The sequence below is a fragment of the Saccopteryx leptura genome, chromosome 4 (genome assembly GCF_036850995.1).
Source record: "Saccopteryx leptura isolate mSacLep1 chromosome 4, mSacLep1_pri_phased_curated, whole genome shotgun sequence".
NCBI lineage: Eukaryota > Metazoa > Chordata > Mammalia > Chiroptera > Emballonuridae > Saccopteryx > Saccopteryx leptura.
Genome location: NC_089506.1, coordinates 115,268,102 through 115,279,973, shown reverse-complemented (window position 1 = coordinate 115,279,973; position 11,872 = coordinate 115,268,102). Strand labels below are relative to the sequence as shown.

Here is an 11,872-nt window from a genome sequence, read left to right as displayed (position 1 = left end):
TAGAATCCTGTTTTAAATCTCATCTTTTTGCCAGGTTCATTATAACCTTAAAATTACTGTTTAATTGGCTTTCTTTATTTTATCTTTGATAACCTAAATGTAATCAATGCCCAAAGCAATAATGATACTACTAGAAGGAATGTTTACAAATTTATAATTCTCAATTGTGTTTACATTTTCTTCGTGTAATACAGAGTTTAAAATAAAACACAGCGGTTGCCGAGAAGAGTAGTGAGCTCCCTTCATCAGAGGTTGGGAAACCCATTTGTGGAGGAAATTATGGAGGGTATCATTTTGTTGAGAGAGGATAAACTAGATGACTTCTGGCTACCCTTCCAAACTATGATCAAATTATGATTTCATGAAGAGTAACCCATCAGAGGAGGCTCTTGTTCCCCTCACCACCACCATGATATTCTCTTCCAGACGAATGGTTCAGATCCTGAATTTTTAGATCCTGACCTGAGTACAGTGACTAGACAGTAAAAGTGAAGACTGACTTCCTGATACAACAAAGTTGTAACTAAATGCATTTATTTTTGAAATACTGGCTCCCAGGGTTTTACTAAAATAGATTTATTGCCAATATTCCCATTTTCATTTTTTCTTTCTCTAAGTAACCCAATTTCATGCATAACAGTTCAGTTTGTTAAGAACTTTGAGCAAATTTCTATGATAACATTTTACATTTTTTAGTATATATTTTTAGTTTTACACATGATCTCATAAACTTTATTTAGGCTAAACATATTGTGTAGAATGCAGATAAAGGAATTTAAAAAAAGAAATTGCCTATGTTTCTTTGTTCAAATAATGAGGCCCTACTATTTATTGTAGATTGATGTCAGCAACTTATTGTTCAATACCTACTTGGAAATAAATAAATGTATGATTTTTCTATGCACACACAGAATTACATGAATTTCAAGCTTACTATGCCAAGATTATGCTTTTATTTTGTTATATGAGGTCATCTTTAAAGATTCAATAGACCTCATATCAAGTCAAGATCATCAGGACAGCTGTGTGAATCTGTCAAATATTTACTGGTTGTATTTTTCTTATACAATTGATATGGTTGATTTCTAAATAATTTAAAATTTTTTAATATTTACAAATAACTATATACCGATTTTCAATCAGTGTACCATGGTGGAATATCACACAAGAATTTTTAAAACATGTGACAAGGATTTTAAAAACATGCAATACCTGACTATTTACTCAGGAACACTGACCTCTTTTTCCCTCAGATTGTCAAATAAAGAAGTGACAACAGCCAACGCAGCCATAGCCCTCTGGTGTGAATGCCCTGTCTTAAACCATAAAAATATAGGTCATATAATAGAACTGCAGCTCATTGGTCATGTCGCATAATAAGTTTGCATCTGATTGGTTAATTCTTGGTACCAGCAATCCTTATATACAAGTATAGGCACCTGGTTTTTTAAAAAGTCACTTTGGAGCAAAAAGGATAGGTAATTTTTTTTTCTTTTATAAATCAGTCACACTATCACTGCGTGTGTGTGTGTGTGTGTGTGTGTGTGTGTGTGTGTGTGTGTGTGTGTGACATCTGCAAAAAATGTATATTTTTAGTGTGCTAAAGAGTTTTAGTAATTTTTGTGTGTCATGAGATACAAAGGTTGAAATATTCTGCTGTATACCAAACAAATTTCTGTCCAGCTAAAGCTAAAATTATCTTTGGAGATCTTTCTACCTTGATTTGATTGATTGGATCAATTAGACCTTTTTGAAATCTTTATTCAGCGTGGACCGCAGATGAGTGACACCATTAAAATTAATAGCAAGAGTAACTTACATAATTTATATTTAAAATGAACTTTTTTTGTTTGATTTTTACTACATAGTTGTCAGATACATCTTGGTTAAATGTGGTTAGAGCTGTTACGTCAGCTTTCTCACTTCAAAAAATGTGACATGTTCTCCATCTGTTATATGATCTCTGGTTAAATAGCTACATTTAGGATGTGTTCTTGCTTTAGGGCAGTGCTTTCATGAAGGTGTGCCATAAAAGCATCCAGGTGCCAGCAGCCTGCCCACCTGGTTCCCATTAAATACACTTGGAAGTGATGACATTTCAAATGTCACAATATCTCATAGAGTAGCTCATTGCATTACATTCTAGAATAACTGTATATTCTGTACTGTATACGAGATGCCTTGGAATTAATGCACTGATTGAAGCAAATACACAATCGTACCATCGTGTATACTATAAAATTGTTTATCTGCTCATAAAAAGAAATCAAACAAGTAAATCGATTTCACTTACAAGCATGCAAAAATATGTGTGTTTTTCAGCTTCTGCTGATCATAAATAAAGGCTGATTAAGTTCATTGGGTTAATTCTAAAGAACAAGTATGTACACATTTTTTCCTTTACTGTTTTCAAAATCCTTCAATCAGATTTATGGACAATAATCAAAATGCTAATCAGATTTATGGATAGTAACCAAAATGTTTCAGCACTGTCTGAGTTAGTGTATTTAGGATCATTAGCAAGCGTACACAAAGAACCATGCTGCTTACTAAATATCTTCAACTTGGAGAGAGTAAAAACAGTAGGTGACAAAATCAGAATCCAAAAAAATAACAGGCTAGAAGGATAGAAATGTAATAAAGATGACATTTAATGAGAAGTCTTAGACTTGATTCGAAACACCAACCTCCCAAATACAGAACAGGGAGACTTAGCTCAACTATGAGCTCACTGTAAGGCTAGAACACTGTGGGAATATCCATTAAGCCAAGATGACTTTAAAGTGCATTAATATTCTGCTCACAAGGAAGAAGGCTCTATCCTTCTGAGCTCTGTGCTGGTCAGGGTATTAACCTAGAATATTGAATTTATTTTGAGCACCAGCTTTAACAAGATACATTGACAACTAAAGTGTGTCCACAGGAGGGTAAAGGGATCATGGAGCCCTGTCCTGTGATCAACAACAATAAACTGGGAATATTCAAATTGAAAAAAAAAAATAAAGAAGGGGCCAGTAGCCTTTTCCAAATACCTGGAGCACTGTCCTATGAGAAATGGCTTAGACTGTCCTTGGTGGCTCCACAGGTGAGCACTGAGATCAATAAATGGGAACTGTGGAAGAGCATAATAGAGCATCATGTCAACGTAACCTAAGGAAGAACTTTCTTTGCTTCCTATTAACTGTTAAGGGGCTGCCTCAGGAAGTAATGTGTTCAGTGCTGGAGGTGTCTAGACAAAAGCCGTTTGACTGCATCGGTGTAATTTTGTAGCAGGAATTGGTTTTCTGGGTGGCAGTGGAGTAAAAGAAGCCATATTAGGGTCCTCTGTAGCCCCTACAATTCTTGGAATCCATGAATGGTTATTGTCTTAGTGAAATATGTGTTAACTACCTTACTTGAGGGAAAAGAAGAGATATCACCATTAGAAATCCAATACATTTATATTACTCTTTTTGAACATGATAAATGAGAACTTTAAATTTTCAGAATACCTTATCTGTAATTAAAATAAGGTTTTTTTTTAAACTGTCAGTCATCTTACCTGGCAGGGGAGATACCATGATCACGAAGGTGGTTTTCCCAGGGCGAGGCTTATTCATTGCACTCCGGGTGTGCTGACCCCTGCGATTTCCCCAAATGTGCATAATTTGTGGTAGTGGGGGACTGCGTTCACGCTCTCCCCTTTAAAAAAAAGAAAGAGAGAGAGAGAGAAAGAGAGAAAGAAAGAAAGAAAGAAAGAAAGAAAGAAAGAAAGAAAGAAAGAAAGAAAGAAAGAAAGAAAGAAAGAAAAAAAAAAAATAAAACTATCTGTCAACCAAAAACAGCAAGAAATTTAAAATGACTTGAGGTACATTTTAAAAAACACAAACCTAAAGTTAAAAGTAAGCAACTTTTAAACATAAGTAAACTTCTTTTAACCCTTTCTTTTTATTGTAAACAGTTGAAAAACCTTGAAGAATTTTTGTTCGTGAAGCAGAGAAAACACAGCCAATGCTGTGGCAAGCATTCAAGCCAGCTGACATCTGGTGGCACCGTTAAAAATGTAATTCATTAGCTGAGAAGGCAGTTTAGTGAATAATATCTGGAAAATTTATAGAATATTACAGTTTAAAAGATGTTTTCATATACTTTGGGTCAGAGTTCTGTACTGTGTATCTGATGTTCTTATTAAGAGAACAAGCTTCTGGAATTGAGTACATAAACTGTGGACATCTTTGCTAAGAAACATGCTACTAGTCTATTAATTACGGTGCTTGATAGAAGAATGTGTCTTTGTATTCTAACATTTAAAACACCATCTGACAAGACAGCACCTGCCACCCCACATCACAATATGCCTGGCTATTAAACACCATTTGCTATGCTTCTGGAAAAAAATTCAAGGATACAAAAGCCCAGAAGAGGAAGTCTACTTATTAGAAATTCTCTTACTGCTTTTCTGCTTGGAAGACCGTTATGTCCACAGCGAAGGCAATGACACAGGAGATAAAAGATCTCACAGTTCTGGAAAACACACACCTTCCTTTCAAATGTGGTAATTGTTAATATTTATTTTTTTCAGACATTGACATCATAAATCTGTCTTCTCGGTCCCTTATTCCAATATTACAAATATGAGGTTTTCACAGCAGACGTTTGTAACAGTCAGCAGAGAATGGCTTAGAAGCTCATACATTTACAATGCCTTCAACAGAGTTGGTTGTGACTATATATTTAGTGTCACGTGGAGAAAAACTATGTTTCAACATCACACTCCAAATCCCTAGAAAGAGCCTGACATAGGACAAATATATCTTCCTGGTCACAATGGGAGTGTAGATGAGAGAGGATGGAAAGCTAGCTCAAGTCATCAGGCTGAATAATAGGAATTCTAATGACATTGGGAAACCAAAGGCCCACCACACAAACTACGTGACCTTCAGTGGTTTACTGGAGTAACTACAAAACTTCTAGAATGTCCTGTAAGGAAGCAAGTGCATCATTGCTGTGAATGTAACTTTTATCCCCAATTGTGCCAAACTGTCAGCTTTGATGAACTCATCCAACAGAGCGTACTAATCTTAATTATATAAAACTTCTCTTCCCTCCTATTCAGTTAAGATTGGATGGAATGGGGAGGAGGTTGAAGGGAGACAGGTAAGCAGAGGAAAAGTAGGTCACCTATGCTTCTCACCACCTCTTCCTTGTTAATTCAGCTGCAGGTGCTCTCTCCCCCTCTCTGCTCCACAGACAGCCAACACCATGAGCCCATGCTGCCCTCGCCCTGCCTCCTGCTCCCATAATGCCAACCAAGTGGATAAACCCAGGAAAACAGAAGGAAGATCTTTTAGGAAAAGCTGTGTTCTCTACTTAGAAATAGCACTGAAATATGCACATTGTTTTCTCAAGGAATAGATGCAGAGACAGAAACATTCATTGTTCTAGTCCTGCCCCATAGCTGATTATAGCATTCAAGATTTGTTATTGTTACATCATCTGGGCTTTCTAATATAGCTGTGTCCTTATTTTGCTCTTATTCATTATGAGTCAGAATACACCAAGGAAAACACCAAGCTTAGGCTTTCAGCCCTGACTTTGCCTCGGAATATTATGTAGCGTTTAACGTAGTGACAACCTGCTGAGTGCTTGTGTCTTCATCTCAGAGTGGAATGAACAAACCCGTTCTTTAACCCTGCTCTGAGGATGTGGTAAGGCTGAATAATTTTTAAGGATGGTTCACAAAAGATGAATTGAAGAGAAAACTACACCATGAGATCAGAATGGCACCGTGTCTGAGGCTTGTATGCAGACAGACAGGCTGTGGAGGAGTGAGGCGTGATGGCTCAAAGCCTCCACAACACAGTCAGCTAAAGAATGCTAGTGTGAGTGAAAGGAGTAAAAAGTCATGGGAATCATCCAAATTGACAATGATTCGCCTGGCACAGTTAACACCATCTATTATTGGTTGTCTGTTTAGGGTAAGGAGGAGAGGTGGTCCTAACAAAATAGTCTAAAAATCCCCCTTTCTGAGAGTCGAGGCTGGACCCCCTGGTCGTGGTGCGGCTCTCTCCCTGGCGTGGGCCCGGCAGAGCACCTGGACACCTGGCCCTGACCCAGGACTTCATTCTCTTTCTGTTCCCTTGCAGAGTTCTCAGCATGGCGGATCCTCTACTTCACTTGCATCAACCAAAGTCTGCAGCTCGATGGATGAGAATGACGGCCCCGGAGAAGGTGGTGAGCTTGGGGACCTGGTGTCTGAGGAGAAGGGGCAGAGATAGGTTGGCTTAATTCACTCTGGGAAACTGTAACTTCTCAAGCAGAATGAGTGGGCAAGCCCGATGCTGCTCGCTAGGGTCCACCGCAAAGGGATAGGGTTGACTGTGACTCCCACCAGGGATCATATCTACTCCATGGGAACGGAATGAGGCAGGTAGCTTAATGTGGAGATGCGTCGTACAGCCCCTGAGTGTGTGAGTCACATGAAGGCCAGCTATTGGCAATACATGGGGGTGATCTCTGCCTTCGTTTTCCCAAATTCTGTTCTGTTTGAGCTACACTCTTGACTGGCTGTTGCAGCCCTGCAGATGTTCTCTAACTTAAGTGAACTCAATATGTCAAAATATGGCTTTGCAAAAGGAGTTACAGAAGTATTTTCTGTACCTTGAACGAATTCACTTTAGGATTTCTCTGTGACATAGTCAAATGACCTGGATTTGGAGCTGACTTTTCACTGACTCAGTGGACTGCTTGGGGTGAGCCTCGCCAACCCTTCATGTCTCAGCTTCATTCTGTAATATAGGCATTGTAACACACATGTCTCTTTTCTGGGGTAAACAGACTCAAGTCAATTATGATAAGGTATTTAGAAAAGTTTAAAATGGACATGATCATACCATTGATAAAAACTCAGTTCCTCTTATTTGTTTTAAATGATATGAGTTAATTTCCCAGAAAAGTATCTGTGGGGGGTGGCAGAGAGGAGCTCTTTAATTATGTTAAGAGAGATAACTGATTTACACAAGAATAATTTTCCCCTCTAAGAACAAAATTATTTCCTGACTACTCTGAAATATCAGACTTTCTTTCCTTTTCCCCCCCTCAGAAATATGACATTCAGCCATCCAGAAGTCTGTTTTGTTCCAATGTGCTCTATTGACCCGATGAAATGAAAAGGACCTTAGCTAAGCCTGTGGCTCAGCCTTCTTAGCCAAAAGCCTGATAGACACATTCATCAATAGTCAGGGGAAACATTCCCTAGCCCTGCGCCTTGGTGATGCTCCCAGTGCAGGGAAGGATGGAAGTGCCTTCTTCCATTTCCCAACCAACCACCAAGAATGCTTGCTTTTATTATGCATGTAGTAAAGAACCTTAAAACCATGTCAACTGAGAGATGTTTGGGGTGTTTTGCAATGGATTTGAAACTGCTCCAACCATCTCCTCTGATTCCCATGGAGTAGATAAGCTCCCGACCCCACCCTGCCCTGCCCCAGCCGCCCCAGAGGCTGAGTCTTTCAAATGGAAATGATGTTGACTTCTCGGGGGGGGGTGGGGGTGAGATGACAGGTGTGGGGGTTTAATTGGCTGCAGCTCTCATTTTGTCCTGGAAACCACATGTGACAGCTTCTAGTGGATGAAGAGTAAAACGTCACTTATAAAGAGGTGGAGAGGCTGCAGAAACGCCAGGACTACAAGTTGCAGGTCACACGTGCCCCACTTTACGGAACTCCCCAGACCGTCCAAGCAGCCCAGGCTCCAGGGCCGTGCGGACTGAGCGTTGCCACGGAACTAGGATAAGGGTCCTGGAGCAGGTGTCTGCTGGTTCCGAGTCTCCGTGTGTTGTTGTTCCCCCAAAATACAGATGAAATGAGCATGTGAACCTCACCAGGAAAGCCTGTTCACCAGCTGAGGTTTTAATTTCATTTTAAGAAGAAATGTTTAGTCTCAGTTTATGGTTAAAGGTCATAATAGAAGCACATTTAGAAAGCAAACTATAGGCTGCCACTACATTTTGTATTCAGGTTGCCTGAGGGAGAGCTAGGATTTATAACTTTAAAGCATGTAAATTTTAGAGCCCAGCTATAAAAGGCTTTTTACACCCCTACAATGTTAAAGGTGATCCAGTATTATTTATGTGACCTAAGCGTGGCTTACTTAGTTTTATGGCCTTAGATATTTAAAGCATTATTAAGCATTTGTAAAATATTTCAAAAATACATTTTAAGGGGAGGGGAAATGTGTTGTGTTAGTGGCACTCACATAATTGAAACTACAAAACTGTTCTGTTCACAGACATATAATAGATATTGCGATTTTAACTCAACATCTGCTACACAGGTTGCCGGTGAGGGCTCTGGCTGAAATCTGCTCATTGATCCTGAGGGGGTGGTGATCAGGGGCTTAGTTCATACAGAATTTTATGGAGATCTCAGTTTCAGGATGTGGTAAAGCTAAGTGTGCCCATAGTGGGCCTTTCCACGCAGGACATGAGGCGGCACAGGGTTTCTGACAAGCTGTGCTTTCCACCTGGGCCAACCTAGAAGTGTCCTTTCTCTGCACACAGTGGGTATGCAGTCAATGCCTTGATCAAAGTGACATAGAATAAAAAGAGCAGAGCTTCTGGGAGGAGGGGACGGAGTAAAGAGAGACAAATATCTGTGACAGAAAATGATTTGACTTTGGGTGATGGGCACACAACATAATCAACAGTTCAAATGCTATAGAGATGTTTACCTGAAATTTATGTACTCTTATTGATCAATGCCACCCCTTTAAATGTAATTTTTAAAAAAGAACAAGAAGAAAGCAGAAGTTGCTCTTACATAGGTGGGAGTGGACCCCATACGTTTTATGTTCCCTTTTAGTTTACCATTTGTCTTAGTAAAACTGTTGAGTATACAGTGTCAGCAGAGGGGGCTGGCCTCACTGTCCAGAAAATGACATATTGATTCTGAATCAGTTCCAGTGTATGAGATGATACGTCTCAATATCTCCTTTGTGCAACATCTGCATCCCGTTTTCTACCAATAAAAACATACTGATTCTTTCAGAAGTGTTGGAGGAAGGCTTCCAGATCCCAGCCACAATCACGGAACGATACAAAGTCGGAAGGACAATAGGAGATGGCAATTTTGCTGTTGTCAAGGAGTGTGTAGAAAGGTGAGGAGGGAATCATTTACATCCAACTTTAAACGGAACATTTGGCATTGTGTTTTCTGAGATCGCGTCTTTATTTGCTGTCTGTGGCACATCTGGAATCGGTTAATACCTCAACTCCAGATGTAAAAAAATTTAAAAGAAGGAAAAGCCCATCTAGCAACAGATTTGAAAAATGTAGTGATTCCTGGAGACAATCTATAAATTAAGGACTTTGATTTTTCTTCTTAATGTACTCAGCAAAACTTTGCCAGATTTTTCGGGTAAGTCCCTTCATTTCTTTTTTTTAAATACATACATTGAATAGTTTTTTTCTACAGTTTTTAAAAGACATTTTGTAGAGATCAGACGTTCTTGTATAGATTGTGTGTTGTACATATGTATATTATGTAAAATCATAAAATTTAATATGATGGTATACTATATTAATATAGTAAATGTAAAAATATAGTATCCTTGAAAAGTTTTAAAATGCTTTGAAAATCCCAGCAAAAAATGGTGTTTAATACATTAAAATGTTTCATAACAAATGAACCAGGTACTCTTGTGAACCAAAGGGCAGGGTTCAGAGTGAAAGTTTTATCCATGGGACTCTCGATACCTAATCAAGGACGGTAGCTTGTGGCTACCAGATGGAGAAGTGACAACTGGTACAGCTACAGCCCCGATTAAGGTGGCCTCAAACCCGAAGCTCAGCATTAGACTGGAGTTTGTTCTTTGAGTGGTTGCTTGCTTTAGGCCAGCAGCTCTCCACACAGGTGGGTTAGCAGTGTTGTCAAAGTCAGGGGGACCTCACCTCATTTCTGGAGGGAGCATGTCTGTCTGCTGGCTTCCTGGGGGCTGGCCTGGGTGTGCAGGTGTCCCTGTTACTCACCTCTGCTCCCTGTAGGCACTGTGTGACACTAATGCCCTCCACACTACACTCCCTTTCAGATAGAGCACCTCAGACCAGAAGCTTTAGCCTCCAAGAGCCAGAACTTGTCCTTCTTCCAAGGGCTTTGATTTAGAAGCGCATTAGAGGTAGAAGTCTCTCAGGGCCTCCAACTCCAGGGGTGGCTCCATGAGCCCTTTGCCTCTCTTTAGAACAGGGGTCCCCAAACTACGGCCCGCAGGCCGCATGCAGCCCCTGAGGCCATTTATCTGGCCCCCGCCGCACTTCCGGAAGGGGCACCTGTCATGGTGGCTCCTGGAGTACTGTATGTGGCAGCGCCACACTCCGGAAGCATGTCATATCACTTGTTACGGCCAGCAGTGACAAATATGGAACCGGACATTGACCATCTCATTAGCCAAAAGCAGGCCCATAGTTCCCATTGAAATACTGGTCAGTTTGTTGATTTAAATTTACCTATTCTTTATTTTAAATATTGTATTTGTTCCCATTTTGTTTTTTTACTCTAAAATAAGATATGTGCAGTGTACATAGGGATTTGTTCATAGTTTTTTTATAGTTCAGCACTCCAACGGTCTGAGGGACAGTGAACTGGCCCCCTGTGTAAAGAGTTTGGGGACCCTTGCTTTAGAAGTTGCTTCCCTGACCAGGGCAGTGGAGCCTCCCTGAAGCTGCTCTCCAGCGGTAGATCACCGACTCTGCTCCCGCTCACATATCAGCTGGCCAGACCTTCCTGGCAGTGACAGCACCCACTGGAGCAGCATTCCTTGTGAGGGAGGACATGGCTAATCTTCAGCAGCTTGGAAAATCCCTTAGTCGCCACTGCAAGGCCACTTTTTCTCCTTTGTTTCTCCCCCTTCCCACATCCTCAACATAGAGCCTGACCGTTGTTGCATTTCTACCAAATATAGGAAATATCCCATTACTTTTCTGGGCCTAACCCCTCTGAAAACAGGAGCAAGTGCTGTGTACTGAGCAAAAACTACATCCCAGGCCCTTCACTTACAGCTATTTCATTGAATTATTATAACGATTTCATAAAATCAGTATTGATCTATTTTATACAAACAAAGCCTGGAGAAGTTGCTCCCAAGGTCTCTCCACTAGTAAATACTTAGTGAGATGTAGATCTGAGCCCAGTTCCAAAGCCCCACTCTACTCCATTGCTTCCAGCAAGGAGCTTCCCGTGAGATTGTGGCTCAGCAGAGCCACAGTTACACATACTACATTTGTCTTGTGTAAAAAAAAAAAAAAGACAAAAATTGGTCCCGGCCGGTTGGCTCTGCAGTAGAGTGTTGGACTGCTGTGTGGAAGTCCTGGGCTCGATTCCTGGTCAGGGCACACAGGAGAAGCGCCCATCTGCTTCTCTACCACTCCACATTCCTCTTCTCTTTCCCTCCCTCTCTCTCTCTCTTCTCTTTCTCCCTCTCCCACAGCCATGGCTTGAAGTTTTGAGCAAATTGGCCCCAGGCTCTGAGAATGGTTCCATGGCCTCAGTTCAGGTACTAAAATAGCTTGGTTGCCAAGGAACGAAGCAGCGGCCTCAGATGGGCAGAGCATAACTCAGTAGGAGCTTTCCAGGTAGATCCTGATTGGGGCACATGCAGGAATCTCTCTGCTGCCCACCTCTCAATAATTAAAAAAGAAAAGACAGAGGGAATGATGTCAGAAAATGGTGGTGTGAGAGATACTGCCTATCTTTCCTCTTGAAATTTCAACAAACTCAACAACTATAGGCAGAGAAAAGAAACCCAGGAGCACCTGAAATAGACATACCAGATAAAGGTATGACTTGATGAGAAGGCGGACTGAAGATAGAAGATAGAATCTGCTCATGGAAGAAAAAAG

The 11,872-nt window shown here is 40.6% G+C and overlaps 1 protein-coding gene and 1 pseudogene across 5 annotated transcripts in view; both read left to right on the top strand.

Annotated features, from left to right (window-relative positions):
• Positions 1-11,872, top strand: part of DCLK1 (doublecortin like kinase 1) — a 384,157-nt gene that overhangs the window by 300,794 nt on the left and 71,491 nt on the right. For 3 of the 5 annotated variants that reach the window (XM_066381031.1, XM_066381030.1, XM_066381033.1), the window contains exons 7-8: positions 6,126-6,213; positions 9,027-9,135. In XM_066381031.1, coding sequence (XP_066237128.1) covers positions 6,126-6,213; positions 9,027-9,135 — 197 coding nt within the window. The remainder of the gene's footprint in view (positions 1-6,125; positions 6,214-9,026; positions 9,136-11,872) is intronic. The other 2 variants (XM_066381032.1, XM_066381034.1) reach the window with 1 other exon arrangement.
• LOC136404510 (U1 spliceosomal RNA) lies at positions 3,534-3,684 on the top strand (annotated as a pseudogene).